This window comes from Loxodonta africana, chromosome 22 (genome assembly GCF_030014295.1).
Source record: "Loxodonta africana isolate mLoxAfr1 chromosome 22, mLoxAfr1.hap2, whole genome shotgun sequence".
NCBI classification, from domain to species: domain Eukaryota; kingdom Metazoa; phylum Chordata; class Mammalia; order Proboscidea; family Elephantidae; genus Loxodonta; species Loxodonta africana.
This window is the reverse complement of record NC_087363.1, coordinates 42,173,394-42,196,198: the sequence shown is the minus strand read 5'-3', so window position 1 is coordinate 42,196,198 and position 22,805 is coordinate 42,173,394. Positions and strand designations below refer to the sequence as shown.

At 43.5% G+C, this 22,805-nt stretch overlaps 1 protein-coding gene across 4 annotated transcripts in view; it reads left to right on the top strand.

The window, feature by feature from the left end:
* The window catches only part of IRAK2 (interleukin 1 receptor associated kinase 2), a 94,328-nt gene that overhangs the window by 7,806 nt on the left and 63,717 nt on the right, over window positions 1–22,805 (top strand). For 2 of the 4 annotated variants that reach the window (XM_023547930.2, XM_023547929.2), the window contains exon 2: window positions 16,165–16,347. The exons of 1 other annotated variant lie outside the window; for it this stretch is intronic. In XM_023547930.2, coding sequence (XP_023403698.1) covers window positions 16,165–16,347 — 183 coding nt within the window. Of the gene's footprint in view, window positions 1–12,897; window positions 12,993–16,164; window positions 16,348–22,805 lie in introns of all 4 variants that reach the window. One more of the 4 variants, XM_064274908.1, reaches the window with a different exon arrangement.

The window sequence follows — 22,805 nt, the reverse complement described above, 5'->3', positions numbered from 1 at the left end:
TTTCATCTGGGGGTGATTTGCCCTCTAGAGGACATTTGCCAATGTTTAGAGACCTTTTTGGTTGTCACAAATTGAGTGAGTGGAGGCCAGGACTAGTAAACATCCTCCAATGCACAGGACAGCCCGCTACAACAAAGAATTATCCAGCCCAATGTGTCAGTAGTGCTGAGGTTGAGAAACCCTATTGTAACCCAATAACAAAAGTAATACATGCTTATTGCAAAATACTCTGGAGGAAAAATTCTACCACTCAGGGATAACCATTCTTAATATTTGGGTGCTAATAACTTTTTTTAATAACAGTAATAATAGCAGCTAATATTTATTGGCTTCTTAACTATGTGCCAGGCAAAATGCTAGGTATTGTATGCCTTCCTGCCTTTTTCCCTAAACATATCTATTTATGTGTGTGTATTTTTTTTAAAAAATTGTATCATTTTGTCCATTCTATCTCATAGCTTGCCTTTTTCGCTTAAAATATATTACAATTATTTTCCCTTGCCATTTGCCATTTCAACATTTTCACACGTATAATTCAGAGACATTAATTTTGTTCATCGCGTCGTGCAACTATTACCACTACATGTTTCAAAATTTTCTGTCACCTGTAACAGAAACTCAGTGCCCCCAGGCAATGACCCTTCCTCCAAAGCAATATTCTTTAACAACATGGACTTAGGTTATTTTCATTAACTATTTTTAATGGAAAAAGTAATATATGTGCTAGGTTAAATGATATAATGGGGTGGAGAAGAAAGTAAGCCTCTTTTCCCTCCCTGGTCCTCAGCCTCCCAGATTCCCCTCCCTGGAGGCTGTCACTTTTTCCAGAGAGTCATGGCACATATGAGAATATATTACCACCTGCTTTTCAAGACTGCACCGTGTTCCATTGTTTGGAGGATCTGTGACTTTAACCACTTGGAATGTTTCTTGGACAGTGGACAAGCTTTGTGGGTAGACCGCCCTCTAGTTTTTTCCATGTTGCCTTGCCCTCAATTGTGAATGCCAGAACAACTTGTTTCTAGGAAATTCGTTTAAAAGACCCACCTATAACTTTTTTTCAAAATAGCTTTATTGAGATAGAATTCACATATACAATTCACCCATTTAAAGTGTACAATTCAACTTTTTTTTAGTATATTTACAGAGTTGTGCTTCCATTGCCACAGTCAGTTTTAGAACCTTTTCATTACCCCAAAATGAAACCCCATACTCCTTAGCCATCACCCCCTAGCCCTCCATCCCCTCTTATTCCTAGGCAACCGCTGATGTACTTTCTGTCTCTATGGATTTGCCTATTCTAGAATCATACAATATGTGGCCTTTTGTCTCTGGCTTCTCTCACTTAGCATAATATTTTCAAGATTTGTCCATGTTGTAGCGTATATCAGAACTTCATTCCTTTTTATGACCGTATGATATTCCATTGTATGGATCCGTCACATTCTGTTTATCTGTTCATCAGCTGATGGACATTTTGGTAATTTGTACTTTTTGGTTATTATGAATAATGCTGCTAAGAACATCCATGTACAAGTCTTTATGTGGACATAAGTTTTCATTTCTCTTGGGTGTGTAGCCTAGGAGTGGAATTGCTGAGTCACATGGTGACTCTAACATTTTGAGGAGCTGCCAGACTGTTTTCCAAACCAGCTGCACCATTTTACATCCTTGTTAGCAGTACATGAGGTTTCCAGTTTCTCTACATCCTCACTAACAGGTGTACCTCCTGTCCTTCCACGCCCCCTGTTACTCACCTTGCACTTGCCACACTGGCCTCTTTGTTCTAGACTCCAGGTCTTTGTACTTGCTGCTTCCTCTCCCTCTTCCCTGTGTATTTCACACGGCTGATTAGTCTGCATTAGTTCGCTATTGCTGCTGTAACAAATTACCACAGCTTCAGTGGCCTAACACCATGCATATTTATTGTCTTACTGTTCCAGAGGTCAGGGATTAGAAATTGGTCTCACTGGGCTGAATTCAAGGTGTCGGCAGGGCTGTGTCCCTTGTGGAGGCTCTAGGGGAAAATCTGCTTCTTTGTCATCTCCACCTTCTAGAGGCCTCCTGTTTTTCTTGGCTCTTGGCTCATTCCTCCATCTTAAAATCAACAGTGTAGCATTTTGAAATCTCACTTGCTTTTTGACCTCTGCTTCTGTCATCACATCTCTGACTCTGACCTTCTGCCTCCCTCATATAAGGACCCTTGTGATGACATTGGGCCCACCGGAAAATCCAGGATCATCTCCCCATCTCAAGATCCTTAATTTAATCACCTCTGCAAAGCCCCTTTACCATGTAAGCTAACATATTCACAGGTTTTGGGGTTTAGAATGTGGACATCTCTGGGGGCTATGATTCTGCTGACTGCATAGTTCTTCAGCTCTGGGCTCGTGTCATCTCTTTCACAAGGCTGTCCTTGCCCTTCTGCTACTCTCTGTTGGGTTTTATTTCCTTCATTCCACTTAACATGCTTTGGTATTACCTTGTTTGTTATTTGTTTACGTCTGTCTCTCCCCATAGAAAGAAGACCTGGTGGTGCAAGTGGTTAAGCGCTTGGCTAAGTGAAAGTGTGGCTGTTTGAACCCGCCATCCGCTCTGTGGAGAAAGATGGGGCAGTCTGTTTCCGTAAAGATGTACAGCCTTGGAAACCCTGTGGGGGCAGCTCTGCTCTGCCCTGAAGGGTCGCTATGAGTCAGAATCAACTCTGTGGCAATGCGTTTGGTTTGGTCTCTCTTCGTAGAATGTAAACACCCTAGGGCAGGGGCCTCACCTGGCTCATTCATGCCTGTATTCCTAGAGCCTAGGACAGCGCCTGGCAAGGGGGCCGGTGGTCAGTGACCATCTGAATGAAGGCTGAGCTTAAGGACATAGGATGCGAAGACTGCGGGGTGCGGCTGCTTTTCACCCTGTGGAGCTGGCTTTGAGCCTTGGTCTGCCCACTCTCCCTGTCGAGCGGATCACTGGACGGGGGCCAGCTCTGCCCCCATTAGCTGCTCCATGCAGAATGAGTGTTTACCGTTATCCTTCCAGTCCTATAAATCTTGGCTTCTGTGGGTCATGTTAGAAAAAGGTGGTTCCTCAGAGCCGATTGTGTTACTGAGGAGGCTGGGGGAAGACGTTTGAAGTGATTCAGAAAAGCACATACCACAGCATCACCAGAGCGTGTCACAAGCCTGGTGCACAGTGGGTGCTCCATAAATATTTGTAGAATGAATGAATGAACGAATGACTTGATATGCATCCTCTTTGGATTTGACAATTGTCAGATCATGTGGCTGCCTCCTGTTCATTTCCCTGTGCTGTAGCTGCATCAATTTTTGCCCTTTGGGGAAAATAGTTTTGTAGTCTGTCAGAGCCCGTGTACAATGGGTTTCTTTCAGCGTCACCCACCAGGTGTGTCCAGAGGAGCTGGGGGCAGGGTTCCTACGTTGGGTGATGTCTCATCTTGCTCACTGGTGCACTGTCAGCCTGTGTGCACGGTCCTGCTTTTCCCCTGGCCAGCTGTGTGACTTTAGGCAAGTGACTACCTCTCTCTGAGCCTTGAGTTTCCTCATCTCTAAGATGGGAAGGGTAATACCACCCTCGCAGGGCAGCTGAGAGGCTTAGGGGACATATGGTTGTGAAGGTCCTTAGTGCCTTCCCTTTCTCCCAGCCAGGGAAGAGTCAGATTAGTCTGGAGAAGGGGCATTTGACCCTAGGATGGGTCACCTCAGGAGACTGTGCCATCTCTGCTCTGGAGGTCTTTGAAGATAGACAAACTTTTCTATTGAGTCAGGTGAACTTCTGCAGGAATCAAGAAGCCAGACTTGGAGTGATGGTCCCTGTGTAGTTTTAACTATAGGGGATTATATCAGTCTGGGTTCTCCGGAGAAACAGAGCCAGTAGAGATGTATACATATATAGAGATTTATTTTAAGGAATTGGTTTATGTGGCAGGCTGGCAGTCTGGAAACACAGGCAGGATTTTTTTGTTGTTGTTTAGTTTGTTCTTTTTTTTCAGTTGTGCATTCGGTTAAAGTTTACAGAGCAAATTAGTTTCCCATTCAATAGTTTGTACATAAAAGGTTTCATGGCCTTGGCTTCATTCCCCACAATGTGTCAGTACTCTCCTATTTCCGCCCTGGATTCCCCGTTTCCTTTCATCCTGATTTTCTACCTCTTCCTGCCTTCTCATCTTTGCTTTTGGGCAGCTATTGATTGTTCTAAGGAGCACGTTCCTATTGAGTGTTATTGTTTAGTTTTGGGGCTTGTCTATTGTTTGGCTGGAAGGTGGTCTCTGGGAACAGCTTCAGTTCCAGGTCAGAAGGGTATCTCAGGGCCGTAGTCTCAGGGGTTCCTTCATTCTCTGTCAGACCAGTAAGTCTGGTCTTTTTTGTGAATTTGATCTTTTGTTCTACATTTTCCTCCTGCTCTGTCCAGGACCTTCTGTTTTAATCCCAATCGGAGTGCTTGGTAATGGTAGCTGGGCACCATCTATTTCTTCTGGTCTCCAGGTCATGCAGGCTATGATTCATGTGGTCTGTTAGTCCTTTGGACTAATTGCTACCTTGAGTCTTTGGTTTTTTTCACTCTCCTTTGCTCTGGGCTGGAAGAGACCAATCGTTGTATCTTAGATGGCTGCTTGCAAGCTTTTAAGACCCCAGACACTATTCACTAAAGTAAGATGTAGAACATTGTCTTTAAGAACTATGTTGTGCCAATTGCCGTAGATGTCCCCCAAGCCTATGGTCTTTTGCCTTCGAGCCTGGGAACTTCATCCCATGAGGTGTTTAGTTGTGTCTAAGAGGTTTCCCTGACTGTGCCATGTTGTGCTCCACTGTCTATATTAATATATATGAGGAACACCTACAGCCATGTGTTTAGAAATTTCCACCACCAAACCTGTATCTGCCAGTGGACACTCTCCCTCACCTCTTGGCATATCTATCTGTGTATCCATTCATAAATTATTGTTAATACTATTGTTGCAGGATTGTCTATGCTGTAGTAGTTGCCGTAGTTGTTCTTTATTCCTGTGTTCTTCTCGGTGTCCTCTCTTGTCAGGCAGGATTTTATGCTGCAGTCTTCTCCCCTCCCTTCTGCCCCTGTCCTTCCTATGTTATAACCTTGAGGCAGAATTGCTTCTTTTCTAGGAAACATCAGTTTTTGCTCTTAAGACCTTCAACTGATTGGGTGAGGCCCACTCATAGTTTTGAAGGTAATTTCCTTTACTAGAGTCAGCTAATTATAATTGTTTACCACATCTGCAAAATACCTTCACAGTACCACCTAGATTAGTATTTGATTAAATAACTGGTACTATTGCCTAGCCAAGTTGACACATAAGAGTAATCATCACAGGGATAAAAACAGGTTTTCATAGAGGATATATAAATTGGCAATTATAGGTAACAATTTAATATAGTGTTTACTAGGTGCCAAGCACTATTCCAAGTGTTTCTGTACCTGTTAGCTAATTTAATCCTCACCACAACTTCTGTGGTAGGTGCTGTTTATATGTTCATTTTACAGGAAGAGGTGAAGGGCTTTCCCAAACTGACAGCAAGTAGGTGGCAGAGGCCAGATTTGAACCCAGGCCTCTGAATCCAAAGTTTGGACTCTGAGCCACCACTGTCCTGTACCACCAACATGAGCATGTATTCTTATACCTGTAGGAAAAAATTCTGGAAGATGAGACAAAAAACTTAACCAGTGGTTTCCCCTGGGTCTTTCAAGTTGGGATGACCATGGGGGACTTTCTTTTTCCCAAATGTCCCACAGTGACCAGGTGTTACTAGTGTGTATTGAAAGAAAAGCTGTGGTTTTAGCAGGTCACCTGACAATGACTTGCTTAGCTAACAGGCTTCATCTCCCCAAGATCTCTGTCTTGTCTTGACTCTGTTTTAAGGGTCTGGTTAAATACAGAAAGACTAGTAACTTAGACATATGTCACTTTCATGGAGCTAGGATGTCCAAACTGGAAAGCACCTCAGAGTACTATTCTTATTTCTCCTGTGTCATCTGTGAAGAAAGTGCAACCTGAGAGGGCAGGGCTGCTGGCTGCATGTGGCAGCCCTGGGCTTCTGTTTTTTCCATTACATCATGTTGCCTCCGAAGGGTGGGAGGTGTGCGGATCCCCAAGAGCTTCCTCTTCCCTCATCTCTTTTTTTCCACTGCTGGGAGCAGCCCTGACCCTGCTGACTTCACTTCCTACTGACCAGGAACCTGGCCCGGAATTTCCAGTGACTGAAGTTGAAACCCAGGAACTTTCCATCCCTAACAGATCACTTTTCCTGGAGACTCTTCCTCTGCAGGAGACTGTCACACCCAACCCATTCCACACAGAGCAGAGAGGGTTATGCAATATGATCTCATGACTCCCTGGCTCTGAGGTCTCCAGGGTCCCCATTGTTCTTAAGGTCAAGTCCAAACTCTGTAACTCGGCATTCAAGGCCCATCGCAGTATGGTCTTGGGCTTAGTCTCTTACCTTCCCTTCTGCCTCTCAGTCCACCTCTGCTTATGTCTTAGCTTCTTAGTGCTGCTGTAACAGAAATCCCATGATTGGGTGGCTTTAATGAACAGAGATTTATTTTCTCACAGTTCAGGAGATTAGAAGTACGAATTCAGGGCCCTAGCTCTAGGGAAAGGCTCTCTGTCCACTCTGGGGGAAAACCCTTGTCTCAGCTTCCCTTGTGTTCTTGGCATTCCTCAGTTCCTTGGACATCTGCATGTGGCATTTATCTTTCTCCCATTTGTGCATGCTTGCTTCTGTGTTTAATCTGCTCTTTTTTTCCTTTTAATTGTGTTTTAGGTGAAAGTTTACAGGTCAAGTTAGTCTCTCATACAAAAATTTACGCACACATTGTTATGTGATCCTAGTTGCTATCCTTATAATGTGACTGTACATTCTTCCTTTCCACCCAGGATTTCCCGTGTCCACTCAACCAGCTCCTGTCCCCTTCTGCCTTCTTTTTTCACCTCTGGACAGGAACTGCCCATTTAGTCTCATGTGTCTACTTGAACTAAGAAGCACACCTCTTCATGAGTATCATTTTATGTCTGATAATTCAGTCCTATTCTTTATCTCAAGAGTTGGCTTCGGGAATGGTTCTAGTTCTGGGCTAATAGAGAGTCCGGGACCATGTCTTCTAGAGTTCTTCCAGTCTCAGTCAAACCATCGAGTCCCGTCTTTATATGTGAATTTGGGTTCTGCACCCCACTTTTTTCCTGCTCCCTCAGGGACTCTCTGTTGTGTTTCCTGTCAGGGCGGTCATTGGTGATAGCCGGGCACCCTCTAGTTCTGGTCTCAAGCTGATGGAGTCTCTGGTTTATGTGGCCCTTTTGTCTCTTGGGCTAATATTTTCTTTGTGCCTTTGGTGTTCTGCATTCTCCTTTGCTCCAGGTGGTTTGGGACCAATTGATGCATCTTAGATGGCCGCTCACAAGCTTTTAAGGCCTCAGACACCACTCACCAAAGTGGGATGCAGAACATTTTCTTAATAAATTTTGTTAGGCCAGTTGACATAGATGTCCTTGGAAACCATGGTCCCCAGACCCCTGCCCTGCTACACTGTCGCTCGAAGTGTTTGGTTGTGTTCAGGAAACTTCTTAGCTTTTGGTTTAGTCCAGTGGTGCCGACTTCCCTTTATTGTGTGTTGTCCTTCCCTGCACCTAAGGTAATTCTTGTCTACTATCTAGTTAGTGAATTCTCCTCTCCATTCCTCCCCACCCTCATAACCATCAAAGAATGTTTTCTTCTGTGTTTAAACCTTTTCTCAAATTCTTAAAACAGTGATCTCATACAATATTTGTCCTTTTGCAGTAGACTAATTTCACACAGCATAATGCCTTCCAGATTCATCCATGTTATGAGATGTTTCATGGATTCATTGTTCTTTATCATTTTGTAGTATTGTGTGAATATACCATAATTTATTTATCTATTCACCTCTTGATGGGCATCTAGGTTGTCTCCATCTTTTTTGCTATTGTGAACAGTACTGCAGCGAACATGGGTGTGCATATGTCTGTGTGATGGGTCTTGTTTTTCTAGGATGTGTTCCAAGGAGTGGGATTGCTAGATCATATGGTACTTCTGTTTCTAGCTTTTTAAGGAAGCACCAAATTGATTTCCAAAATGGCTGTACCATTTTACATTCCCACCAGCAGTGTGTAAGTGTTCCAGTCACCCCACAACCTCTCCAACATCTATTATTTTGTGTATTTTGGATTAATGCTAGCCTTGTTGGGGTGAGATGGTATCTCATTGTAGTTTTGATTTGCATTTCTCTAATGGCTAATGATCATGAACATTTCCTCATGTATCTGTTAGCTGCCTGAATGTCTTCTTTGATGAAGTGCCTATTCATATCCTTTGCCTATTTTTTAAATTGGGTTGTATGTCTTTTTGTGGTTGAAGTTTTGCAGTATCTTGTAGATTTTAGAGATTAGACCCTGATCTAAAATGTCATAGCCAAAAATTTTTTCTCAGTTTGTAGGTTGTCTTTTTACCCTTTGGGTAAAGTATTTTGATGATAGTAAGTGTTTAATTTTTAGCACCTCCCAGTTATCTAGTTTCTCTTTTGGTGTTTGTGCATTGTTAGTTAAATGTTTTATATTCTGTTTATGCCATATGTTGTTCCTATTTTTTCTTCCATGGTCTTTATCGTTTTAGATTGTATATTTAGGTCTTTGATCCATTTTGAGTTAGTCTTTGTGCACAGTGTGAGTTATGGGTCTTGTTTCATTTTTTGCAGATGGTTATCCAGTTATGCTAGCACCATTTGATAAAGAGACTGTCTTTTCCCCATTTAATGGACTTTGGGCCTTTGTCACATATCAGCCTCCCATAGGTAGATGAATTTATGTCTGAATTCTCAATTCTGTTCTGTTGGTCTATGTACCTGTTGTTGTACCAGTACCAGGCTGTTTCAACTGCTGTGGTGGTATAATAGGTTCTAAAATCAGGCACTGTGAGGCCTCTCATTTTGTTCTTCTTTAGTAAAGCTTTATTTATCCAGGGCCTATTCCCTTTCCATATGAAGTTGATGATTTGTTTCTCTGTCTCATTAAAAATGTCGTTGGAATTTGGATTGGGATTGCATTGTATCTATAGATTGCTTTGGGTAGAACTGCCATTTTCACAATGTAAAGTCTGCCTATCCATGAGCAAGGTATGTTTTTCCATTTATGTAGGTCTCTTTTGGTTTTTTGCAGTAGAGTCTTGTGGTTTTCTTTGTATAGGTCTTTTATGTCTCGGTTAGATTTATTCCTAAAGTATATTATCTTCTTGGGGCTATTGTAGATGGTATTGATTTGGTGATTTCCTCTTCGAAGTTCTCTTTGTTGGTGTAGAGGAATCCAACTGGTTTTTGTATGTTTATGTTGTATCCTGATACTTTGCTGAAATCTTCTATTAGTTCCAGTAGTTTTCTTGTGGATTCTTTGGGGTTTTCTGTGTATAAGATCACAACATCTTCAAATAGGGGTACTTTTACTTTTTCCTTACCAATTTAGGTGCTCTTTATTTCTTTTTCTAGCCTAATTGCTCTGGCTAGGCCCCTAGCACAGTGTTGAATAAGAGTGGTGATAAATGGCATCCTTGTCTGGTTCCTGTTCTCAAGGGGAATGCTTTCAGGCTGTCTCCATTTAAGATGATGTTGGCTGTTGGCATTGTATAAATGCCCTTTATTATGTTGAGGAATGTCCCTTCTATGCCTGTTTTGCTGAGAGTTTTTATCATGAATGGGTGTTGGACTTTGTCAAATGCTTTTTCTGCATCAATCGATAAGATCATGTGGTTCTTGTCTTTTGTTTTATTTATGTGATGGATTACATTAATTGTTTTTCTGACATTGAACCGTCGCTGCATACCTGGTATGAATCCCACTTGGTCGTGGTGAATTATCTTTTTGATGTTATTGAATTCTATTGGCTAGAGTTTTGTTGAGGATTTTTGTACCTATATTCGTGAGGGATATAGGTCTGTAATTTTCTTTTTTTGTGTGGTGTCTTTACCTGGTTTTGGTATCAGAGTTATGCTGGCTTCATAGAATGAGTTTGGGAGTATTTCCTCCTTTTATATACTCTGAAATACCTTTGGTAGTAGTGGTGTTAACCCTTCTCTGAAAATTTGGTAGAATTCTCCAGTGAAGCTGCCAGGGCCACAGCTTTATTTTGGTTGGGAGATTTTTAGTTACCTTTCAATCTCTTCTTTTGTTGTAGGTTTATTTAGTTGTTCTACCTCTGTTTGTGTTAGTTTTGGTAGGTAGTATGTTTCTAGAAATTTGTCCATTTCCTCTATGTTTTCAAATTTGTTGGAGTATAATTTTTCATAGTTTTCTGTTGTGATTCTTTTAATTTCAGTTGGGTCTGTTGTGATATCACCCATCTCATTTCTTATTTATTTGCTTCCTCTTCTGTTTTTCTTTTGTCAATTTGGCCAGTGGTTTATCAGTTTTCAAAGAACTAGCTTTTGGTCTTGTTAACTCTTTCAGTTGTTTTTCTATTCTCTATTTTATTTATTTCTGCTCTAATTTTTACTGTTTGCTTTCTTCTGGTACCTGAGGGCTTCTTTTTTTTTTTTTTTTTCCTGAGGGCTTCTTTTGCTGCTCTGTTTCTATTTGTTTGAGTTGTAGAGTTAATGTTTTGATTTTGGCCCTTTCTTTTTGGATGTGTGCATTCATTGCTGTAAATTGACCTCTGAGCACTGCTTTTGCTGTGTCCTAAAGGTTCTGGTAGGATGTGTTTTCATTCTCATTTGATTCTGTGAATTTCTTTATTATGTCCTTGATTTCTTCTATAACCTAGTTGCTTTTGAGCAAGGTGTTGTTCAGTTTCCATGTATTTGATGTTTTTTCCTTGCTTTTTCTGTTATTGATTTTTACTTTTATGGCTTTATGGTCAGAAAAGATGCTCTGTAATATTTCAATGTTTTAGATTTTGTTAAGGCTTGCTTTGTGGCCTAATATGTGGTCTATTCTGGAGAATGTTTCATGTGCGTTGGAAAAGAAAGTATACTTGGATGCTGTTGGGTGGAGTGTTCTGTATATGTCTGTGAGATCAAGTTGGTTGATTGTAGCATTTAGATCTTTGTCTTTAATGAGTTTCTTTCTGGATGTTCTGTCCTACACCAGGAGTTAAAGACCCCTACTGTTATTGTGGAGCTGTCTATTTCTCTTTTCAATGCCGTTAGAGTTTGTTTTCCGTATTTTTGGAGCCCTGTTGTTGGGTGTGTAAATATTTATTATGGTTATGTCCTCCTGGTGTAGTAACGTTTTAATCATTATTTAATTTCCTTCCTTATCCTTTGTGGTGGATTTTACTTTAAAGTCTATATTGTCAGAGATTAGTATTGCCACTCCTGCCCTTTTTTGATTGTTGTTTACTTGATAAAATTTTCCATTCTTTGAGTTTTAGTTTGTGTCTTTGAGTCTAAGGTGTGTCTCTGATAGGCAGCATATAGATAGATAGTGTTTTTTAATCCATTCTACCACTCTGTGTCTCTGTATTGGTGCATTTAGTTTATTTACATTCAGTGTAGTTATTGATAGATATGAGTTTAGTGCTGTCATTTTGATGTACTTTTTTGGGTGTGTGTGTTGTCGACTTAATTTTCTATGCTGAGTTGTTTTTCTTTATGTATTTTCGTTTCATCTTTTTCATTGTTGTTGATTTTGTATTTGCTGAGTATGTTTTTCTTTTTTCTTTTGATGTGTAGGGTTGTTCATTTCCTTTGTGGTTACCTTAAAATTTTCCTCTATTTTTGTAAGTTTAAACCAATCTTTTATTTCTTGATGTCTCCTTAACTTTCTCTCCGTATGAAAGTTCTGTGACTACATTATTTAGTCCCTCTTTTTTGTTTTAATGTATTTTGTTTTACATACTGATGTCTCTGCTTTCCAATTTTCAGTGTTCTAGCTTTGACTTATTTTTGTGACTTCCCTATCTGGGTTGATATCTGGTTGTTCTGTTCTGTGTTCTAGTCTTGGGTTGTTATCTGATATTACTGATTCTCTAAGCAGAGGACTCCCTTTAGTATTTGTTGTAATTTTGGTTAGGTTTTTACAAATTCCCTAAACTTCTCTTTATCTGGAAATACCCTAATTTCACCATCATATTTGAGAGCCAGTTTTGCTGGATATGTAATTCTTGGTTGGTAATTTTTTTCCTTCAGTGTTTATATATGTCATCCCATTGCCTTCTTGCCAGCATGGTTTCTGCTGAGTAGTCAGAGCTTAATCTTATTGACTCTCCTTTGTAGATGACTTTTTGTTTATCCTTAGCTGCTCTTAAAATTCTCTCTTTATCTTTGGTTTTGGCAAGTTTGATTATAATATGTTTCGGTGACTTTCTTTTGGGACCTATCAATGAGCTTCTTGGATGGATATCTTCTCGTCTTTTATGATATCAGGGAAGTTTTCTGCCAACAAATATTCAGCAATTCTCTCTGTGTTTTCTGTTATCCTCCCCACTAGTTCTGGTACTCCAATCACTCTTAGATTATTCCTCTTGATAGAGTCTCTCATAATCCTTAGGGTTTCTTTGTTTTTTGAAATCCTTTTATCTGATTTTTCCTCAAATAAATTGGCGTCAAGTGCTTCATCTTCAGTCTCACTAATTCTGACTTCCATTGCCTCAATTCTGCTCTTAAGACTTTCTATTGAGTTGTCTAATTCTGAAATTTTATTGCTAATCTTTTGGATCTCTGTTTGCTGTGTCTCTATGGATTCTTGCAGTCTGTTAAATTTGTCATTTTGCTCTTGTATAACCTTCTCAGATTCCTCTATCGCTTTGTCTGTGTGTTCCTTGGCTTGGTCTGTGTCTTGCCTGATCTCCTTCCTGATCTCTTCAAGAGCTCTGAATACTAATCTTTTGAAGTCCACCTCTGGTAACTCCAAGACCTTTTCTTCCTTCAGGAAGTTCCCTGGTTCTTTGTTTTGGTCACTTGCTGAAGCCATCGTGGTCTGCCTCTTTATATGATTTGATGTTGACTGTTGTCTCTGAGCCATCAGTAAGTTATTATATTTATTTATTTTATGTTTGCTTACTGTGTCCTAGTTTTTTTTAATATGCCCAAATAGGCTGGTCATGTGTGCTACTTTGATTATTGGCATCTTACGTCCTGTCACCAGGTGGTTAGAGTATGTGAACCCAGGAGTCCATTTACTTTTCTTGTGTCAGTTCAGCTCACGTGTCCAGGTCATCAGTCATCAAGTGTGTGGTGCAGGTTGTCACCTGCAGTCCTAGATGGGCGGGGCTGCATAGAGGTGATTGGAGTAGGCACAGGTATCTGGCTGCAGTAGGGGATTACATGCTGAGCAGGGTAGGGGGCTGATGGCTGCCCCTGAGTGCCTGGGTGGAAGGCTTGTCCCTATTTCCTAGAGCATGTAGTTGAGTGAGTTTTGCAGCCGGACTTTGGGCACCCAGTGCTGTTGCCTGTAAGGACTGGGATGCACCACTTATTCTCAGACCCCTGTCGTGGGTGGTTGGACCCACCAGTCCTCAGGCCCCTGATGTGTGTAGGTGAGGACCCTACTTAATGGGCAGGACAGTGTCAAATGTCACAAATCTGCCACTCCCCCTTATCTGTTGCAGTTGAAAATAGGCTTCAGGTGTATCCCCTGTTGTACTATGCTAATGAAGACTTAGGCTGTCAACATGGGCCCACACAGGTCTTAGCAGGGGTGAAAGGCATTCAAGACCTCTTATGCCTGTGCCTAGGCAAAGGGGCCATGCCTGTTCTGAGGTCCTGGTTTAGGGGAGCTGGCAGACTGTTTTTTTCCTGTTTGTTAATTTGTTCTCTGTCCAAAGCCGGGAGAATGGCTTGGGGAGCATGACGGGTTCCACTTCCGCCCCAGGGAGCATGGCAACTGCTGAAGCCTGACCAGACCACAGCAGAGCGGGGAGGGGGCGGGTGAAGGGGAGAAAGGTACTTCCCAGAGGGAGAAGGGTTATTTTGATCCTGCATGGTACATTAGATGCTTGCACGTAACTTTCACAGAGTCAGTGCTACTTCCCCCTGGTTCCAGAGGCTTGTGCAGACTCTCCGCTGCTGGGTTTCTCCTGATGTGGAAAATGTGTCCCGAGCACTAGTGCTTGCTTTAGCCCATGTGTGCTGGCTGATCCACCCTGCTGGGTGCCCGCCGGGTGAGGTCTGGCAAATTCTTACTGCTTCTGAACTGTCTCCCCTTCCCCTGTTGCTCAGTCTGACTCGTCAACTTTGTCTTTGATGTTCAGGACTCCTAGGCTGTCATATATAATTGATTTACTTGTTTTGTGGGGTCTTTGTTGTAAGAGGGACAACTGGAAGCATCTGACTACTCCACCATCTTGGCCCTGCCTCCTAATCCATTCTGTTTATGTCTGGAAAGTGATTAGGTTTAGGACACAGCCTATAGATAGGGCCTGGTTAACATAAAAAAGAAATCCTCGTTTTCAAATGGTATAGGGATTGGGATTGCAACACATTTTTGGAGGATACAATTCAATCCATAGCAGCTTGTATTTCCCAAACAGAGACTTCCTTGAGGTTTTTGATTTCCTCACCACAGCATCACCAGAGCTGTTACAGGCCTGGCACACAGTAGGTGCTCCATAAGTATTTGTAGAATGAATGAATGCACCAATAACTTGATGTTCATGTAGATTCCTGTCCCTTGATTTCTGAAATCCCAGGACTGAAGCTTGACTATTTTATTCCTAGTTTAAAAACAACGTCTCCCTCACATCAGTGAACTCTGGAGAATACTATATGACTGTTAAAAATGCTGTGTATAGAGGGCTCGTAACAACTGGGAAAATGCTTAGAGAATAATGTTAATAAATAAAAGCAGGATGCAAAATCTTACGGTCTGGCAGCAGTGACATCCCAAACCACACCTGTGTGGAAGGGGAACTTTTTTGAAGGAGAAGGTACCCTACTGGCCATATGAGGATGGGGGACTCTGAAATTTGTTTAATTTGTTCCTCCCTTTATTTCCCAAGCTCTCTTTAGTGAACAGATAATAATTTTATCATAAAAAATGAACAGAAGGAATGTATTATTCTTATTATTGCCAACGGTAGCCCCCTGCTTTTGTACAGTACCTCAGAGTTGGCAAAGTGCCTGTATGACAAATGAATGAATGAACCCATTCTCCACCCTTGTGGGGAATGGGTTCATTCATTCATTTGTCATACGTTTACTGAGTTCCCGCAGGAAGGCTGGGACAAGGATGAAGCTGGTGGGACACCTGGGGCACAAAATTTAAGGAGACAGTTACTCTCAGGGTCTTGCATATGCAGGATCAGCCCTGTGAGTGAGTGATTCCTTAAATTTTGCAGCCTAGTTTTTCCACTGGCCTTACCCTGGTCCTGGCCCTGCCGCCCGTTCTGTGCCAGGCACTGTTTTGTGCTGTTTTTGTTGTCGTTAAGTGCTGTTGTGCTGGCCCCTGACTTACGCGACACCGTGCACAACGAAATGAATGCTGCCTGGGCCCTGCACCATCCTCATGGTCAGGTGCAGAATGAACCGTTGTGATCCGTAGGGTTTTCACTGGCTGATTTTTGGGAGTAGATTGCCCGACCTTTCTTCCTGGTCAGTCTTAGTGTGGAAGCTCCGCTGAAAACTGTCGAACATCGTAGCAACATGCAGGCCTTCGCTGACAGACAGGTGGTGGCTGTGCCTGAGGTGCGTTGGGCAGGAATGTAACCCAGGTCTCCTGTGTGGAAGGTGAGCGTTCTGTCACTGAACCACCACTGCCTCCTCACTGTCCTGTGCACTGGGGATATGACAGTGAACGAAACAGATAAACTCCCTGCCTACTGTTCTCTTCTAGAAGGGGAGGCAGGCCACGTTCTATTGCCCGCCCCATTACAGTTGAGGAAACTGAGGCTCACACTGGTGAAGTGATTTGTCCAAGCGAATAAGTAGCTAAAAACTCAAGGCCCCTGACTGACCCACTTGTCCAGCAGCCTTTCTTCCAAATCTTGTAGATGGCTAAGTTGTTACTGTTGTTGAAGCGTTGGCGTGCTGTTCCGCATGGGTATGAAGTAATCAGCATTATAACATAGGCCGCCCGGGGACCCCAACACGTGGTGACATTTCAGGTGTGGTGAGGGGCAAAGCCCGGCTAACGGGGTGGCACTTTCTGTGGAAGAATTGCCTTTCTACCCTAAGCAGAGTGTTCTCACTCACCCTTCAGCCTCCTATGTGATCACGGACCTGACCCAGCTGCGGAAGATCAAGTCCATGGAGCGGGTGCAGGGTGTGAGCATCACTCGGGAGCTGCTGTGGTGGTGGGGCATGCGGCAGGCCACCGTCCAGCAGCTCGTGGACCTCCTACGCCACCTGCAGCTCTACCGTGCCGCCCAGATCATCCTCAACTGTGAGTAACCAGGGTGGCCCGGGCCCAGGTGTGGCTCTGCCCAGAGCATCTAAACTCAGTCATGGCTCCTAAGCACAGTTTCAGGGTGAGCTGCACTCTCTGGCCTTAAAACTTTTTAACTTCCAACATTGGAACTGGTAACAGTGGTTACCTCCGGGAAGAGGAATTGGGTGGCCAGGGAATAAGGTATTGGAGGAAAACTTTATTATAAATTCTTTTGTACCTTTTACATTTTGGTTATTATTCAGATAGTCAGTAAATCAATAACTAAAAAGCTATAACCTAAAACATTTAAAAAGTATACAGTAAATTCCTGAAGACAACTCATCAGACATGGAAGGGACTGGACAATGGGTTGGAGAGAGATGCTGATGAAGAGTGAGCTGCTTGTATCAGGTGGACACTTGAGACTGTGTTGGCATCTCCTGTCTGGAGGGGAGATAGGAGGGTAGAGAGGGTTAGAAACTGGCAAAATTGTCATGAAACGAGAGACTAGACAGGCTGACTCATTAGGGGGAGAGTAAGTGGGAGTATGGAGTAAGGTGTATATAAGCTTATATGTGACAGACTGACTTGATTTGTAAACGTTCACTTAAAGCTCAATAAAAATTATTTTAAAAAAGTATACAGTAAAAATGATTTGTGTCATCACTCTAGTGCCCCATTTTATGTCCCAAGAAATAACCGCTGTTCATAATTGCTCGTCTATATTACTATGCATGCGTTTTAAAAAAGAAATAAAAACCAATCCATTGCTGTTGAGTTGATTCCAACTCCTGGGAACCCCATGAGTTACAGAGTAGAACTGCCGCATAGGAGTTTCTTGGCTGTAATCTCTACAGAGCAGCTCTCCAGGCCTTTCTTCTGTGGTGCCACTGGGTGGGTTCAAACTGCCAGCCTGTAGATTAGTAGTCAAGTGCAAACCATTTCCGCCACCCAGCAACCTTTTTTGTGCCTAGGCAGGTATATACACATGTATTTACAATCCCTTTTTAATTCAAATAGTAGCACGCTGTACATGCTATTGTATCCTTTTTTTTTTTTTTTCACCTAACACTAGCTTTTGGAGATGTTTCATATCGGTATGTATCATGTCGCATTCCCTGGACAAATATACTGTGATTTATTTAAATTATCCCCTGTTGTGTTTAGGTTGCTTCTAGCATTTTTCTATTTTATGCAGTAGTGTGATGCACTAGTCTTGGGCATATGCCTGTTTTTATTTTTTTGTACACGTGTGAGTATAGCTGTAGGATGATTTTTTAGCATTGGAATTGCTAGGTTGATATTTTGTGTCTTTTATGTTTTTATTAATATCACCAAATTACCCTTTTACAAGAGTGTACAATCATGGTATAAATTCTCATTATTTGCTATAAAGTCACTGCAGACGCTTAATTAGCAAATACTGAGTCATTGCTCTTAGAGGAAATACAGAGTTAGGGCCCTGCAATCCTCTGGTCACAACATTTTCATCAACTAAAACGATACATAACCTTTCTTTATGTGTGTGTCTGTTTAAACACACCTTATTTAATATATATTGTCGATTCATTAGCATTGAACTCATGGCCAGCAGCGCTATGACTCATGTCTGAACCAAGCTTATCTGACACGTGTATTTTCTCCATAAAGCACATCATAGCCTTCTTGCACTTAGGAACACAAGACAGCCTTTCAGCACTACACTTGAGGGCCATTTTAAACAGCAAAATCACCAACAAAAATGCAAAAAACATAGCTTGTTCAACCTCAGCTGGGCAACTCAAATTTTTCACTGCTTTGTACATGTTATCAGATGACTGCAAAAGCGCCATGAGTATTGGTTTTGGATTATAGCTAAACTTTAGGGAGTAGGTGAAGTTGTAAGTATGTTGTTGTTAGGCGCCATCAAGTTGGCTCCAGCTCATACTGACCCTATGTACAACAGAACGAAACACTACTCGGTCCTGCACCATCCTCTTGATCATTGCTATGGTTGAGCTCGTTGTTGCAGCCACTGTGTCAGTCCATCTCATTGAGGGTCTTCCTCTTTTTTGCTGACCTTCTACTTTACCAAGCATAATGTCCTTCTCCAGGGAGTGATCCCTCCTCATTTCATGTCCAAAGTATGTGAGACATAGTCTCGCCATCTTTGCTTCTAAGGAGCATTCTGATTGTACTTTTTCCAAGACAGATTTGACAACCTACACAGTATGACAGACTGACAGATGCATGGAGGTTGTAAGTATGGACTCTGTAAATGGTGAGGATTAACTGTACCTCCGTACCTTGAAAGGTGGCTATGGAAGTTGAAGGAGTGGAATATGTCAAGTGCCTGGCACTCAGGCAGGCTCAGTAGAAGTCACTGGGGCTGAGGAGGCTCATACCCCACCTCGTTCCCTCCTCAGGTCCCTCCTCATATCCCCAAAGAGACCACTTCAATGTGGGGCCAGGGGCCAGCCTTTTAACAGATACTTACTGAGCCCCTGCCCAGTGCCTGGTACTGTCCCAGATTCAGGAAGTACAGTGGCCACAAAACGATAGGTCCCTGCCCTTATGAAGTGCATAATGTTGTGAGGAGACAGTCAATTGACAGGAAAATGAGTATAATAAATACCAGTTAAAGAAACAGGCTGATAGGATACAGTAACCAGGTAGGGGGGCCTCCTGAGACAGGGTGGTTAAGGAAGGCTGGTCTGAGGAAGTGGGACTTGAGGAGCAAGTTGGGGCAGGAGAGCCCAGGGAGAGGGAGCATCATGGGTGTTGAAGGAGCTAGAAGTAAATGGGTGTGATGGGAGGAGAGAGTAGGGCTGCAGAGCCCCGGAGCCCTGGGTGAGACTCTGAGTGGGCTCTGGTTATCCTATCTGGGGCTTCTGAGCTGGGAGTAACCTGGCTGAACCAAAAGACACCAGGAGCACCTGCCTGACTGTACCTCTAGCCTACTGCAATCAGAGAGGGCTTCCAGAGGAGGGTTATGGCACCTAGAGCAAGGAGCTGAGGGGTGGGGGCTGAGAGGGCTCCACCTGCAGAGATAAAACCTGAGAGCAGGGCACACTGGGTGAGCCTACAAATGGAGGGTCGAGAGCTGCAGACAAAGTCCTGGCTCTCAGGGCACGGGCTGTATAGGCAGACTGGAGTGAGTGCCACAGGCCAGTGGGGAAGCAGGCCATGTCCTGTCATTCAGCCACCAAGTGACTCTCCAGTACACAGGGTGTCCAGAGGATACAGGGCTTCCACACACCTGGTCTCATCAGATAGAGAAGAGTTCCTCTGGTGGCAGGATGTCAGGCCTGGGGTAGGTAATGGAGAAGGCACTGCCCATAGTGGGAGTAATGCTCTAACGTGAGACTCTGACCAGTTGCCGTCAAGTTGATTCTGACACGTGGTGACCCCATGTGTGTCAGAGTAGAGCTATTCCATAGGGTTTTCAAGGCTGTGACCTTTTGGAAGCAGATCACCAGGCCTGTCTTCCAAGATGCCTCTGAGTGTGTTCGAACTGTCACCCTTTTGGTTAGTAGCCCAGTGCTTGACCATTTGCACCACCCACAGATTCTTCATGATACTCTCCCAATCCCACTGCCCTTGAGTCAAATTCAACTCATAGCTCCCCTATAGGACAGAGTAGAACTGCCCCATAGGATTTCCATGGCTGTAAATTTTTACGGAAACAGACTGCCACATCTTTCTCAGGAAGAGCGGCTAGTGGGCTCCAACTGTTGACCTTTTGGGTCGCAGCTGAGGGCTTAACCAATGTGCCACCAGGGCTTCTGCATGATGTTCTAACCAAAAAACCAAACCTGTTGCCGTCGAGTCAATTTTGACTCATACCCTAAAAAAAAACCCTAGCCGGGCTCATTTCTGCACAAGGCTGGCCCCTACTCGACCCCCACCTCAGAAGTGTAATCTCTAAATCAAGAGTTGGAGCCATTTCAAGACACATCTCTGGCTCCCACACACAGACTTTGCAGTCTCTGTCCCCCTCTTTTTTTTTTTTATCCCCCTCTGGCTGCCCCATCAAGTCCACTGTATTTGTTACCTACTGCTGCTGTAACAAAAGTATCACAACTGGGTGAGTTTAACAAACAGAAATTCATTTTCTTACAGTTTTGGAAGCTAGAAGTCCGAAATCAGGGTACCAGCTATAGGGGTAGACTCTGGGGGAAGAACCTTGTCTCTTCAGCTTCTATTCCTTGACTCCTTGGTGACATTCATGGTTTGTGGCATCTCTCTTCCTCTTTATGCTTCTTTGCTTCCTTGCTTAATACGCTCCTTTTATATCTCAAAAGAGATTGACTCAAAACACACCCTACGCTAATACTGTCTCATTAACATAACAAAGAAAACACATTCCCAAATGAGATTATAACCATACCAAAATCAATACCAAACCCAATGCCGTCGAGTCGATTCTGACTCATAGCGACCTTATAGACAGAGTAGAACTGCCCCATAGAGTTTCCAAGGAGCGCCTGGCGGATTTAACTTCCAACCCTTTGGTTAGCAGCCATAGCACTTAACCACTATGCCACCAGGGTTTCCATTATAACTGTAGGTATTACCAAAACCAAACCTGTTTCCTTCAAGTCCATTCCAACTCATAGTGACCCAATAGGACAGAGTAAAACTGCCCCATAGGGTTTCCTAGGAGCAGCTGGTAGATTGAAACTGCTGACCTTTTGGTTAGTAGCTGAGCTCTTAACCACTGCGCCACCAGGGCTCCACCATAGGTATAGAGATTAGGATTTACAACACATGTTTTTGGGGAATACAATTCAATCCCTAACAGCCACCCTAATCCTAGCTCTAGATGAGGTCGTCAGTCCCTTCCTCCTCAGATTGGGGAGGGGTAACCTTCTTAGCCCTTAGTCTCCACTTCCCCTGGAACTGACCTGAACTCCTACCAGCCAGCTTGGCCTTCTGTCCGGAGAGGGTTTTTCTGAGTTCTGTCAGACAGCTGCCCTCTTCTCATATCCTCCCCAGAGACCAGGGCCCCCTCCTGGTCAGCCAGAGAGGCCTGAGGTGGTTTTACAGTGAAATAGTGAAGCTGCAGCCCTGCATCCCAGGCCTGCTGTGGCCCTTGGCTGTGCGACCCTTCCAAGTACCTTCCCTTTCCCAGGCCTCAGCTCTCTCATTTGTACCATGAGGTGTTGGGCTGCATGGTATGTGTGCCTCGAGCTCTAAGTACTGATCTCTCTAGGCAGCCCTGAGGCCTTGGTCCTTCCATACTGCAGTTACCACATGGTGTTTGGTGTGACTGACCCGGTGGTTGGTGTGAGACCAACCTGGCTTTGACTTTTCTGCACTTCCAGAGCCCGTGGCTTAAATTGTTTTGAGAGTCTTAATGAGAAAATCTTCATGGGTTCAATAGGAGGCACTGCCCATAGCGGGAGTGATGCTCTAACATGAGACTCTGACCAGTTGCTGTCAAGTCTGTGTCTGAGGGGAGGAGAAGAATACTGGATCAAGTTCAGTAAGGAGAGAGGCTGGGGTGTAAGCCCAGTCCATTTTAGGGGTGATAGGGAGGGCCAGGCCAGACCCTGGTTTTGCTCTTGTGGAGGGGGCTGACATGGTGTAGGTTTGTCCCGAGGCTCGAAAGCAGAGAAGCACCAGGGACAGGGACTGAGTCACAGGCCTTCTTGTTGGACACACATTGACGTCAGAACCCAACTGTTGACTAATCTCTAGCACTTGTTAATTATGTCATAACCTCTATGCTCACAATATAGTGCAAGTTTAAAGAAATACACTCATGCCAGTGTGGCACTTTTATTTTTGTAAGCTAACACTCACTAAGCACTTTTGATGTGCCAGGTGCTAGGCTCAGTGCTTGACTGCTTCCAGCAGCCTTTGTGGATGGGTACTCTAAGGAGCCCCATTCCCAACCGAGGAGACAGGCCAGGCGTGACTCAGTGACGTGCCCACGGGCACAAGTCTGATTCCAACAAGGATGAAGGTCACACCCGGGTGGACATCTCTGGTTCCAGGACCGTCACTCTTAGCCTTTCACACGGGAACTCCAACTGCATCGGTCCTACTTAACGCAGTCTTTCAGCTTCCAGGAGACCCTGGTGATGACTGTGACATTTGGCCTGTCAGCCTGTGTTCTGCTTAGCATCTCTACTTAGAGTCACGCTTTCCCGTTTTAACTGCCTCTGACCTTCTCTAGGGGTGTGAGAGGCTACCTTTGCTTCCCCAAACCTCTCTTCTCTTCCCCTTAGTCTTGCTGATTAAAAATTGACGGAGGAAGAGAGATTAACTCCTGTTTCCACATCCACAGTTCCCGTGGTTGTACTTTTGTCATGGGAGTCTCGTTGTGTTCTTACTATTTTTTTAAGTTCTCAGGCAGAGCACTTCCTTTTTCTGTATCTTGGTTTTTTCATTAGAAAAAAAAAAAAGTGCCATAAGTGCCTGTCACTTTTTGGGAGTGAATCTAGAGGGCATTTGTGAAGCATCTTAAGTTTCTGTGCATCAACAGG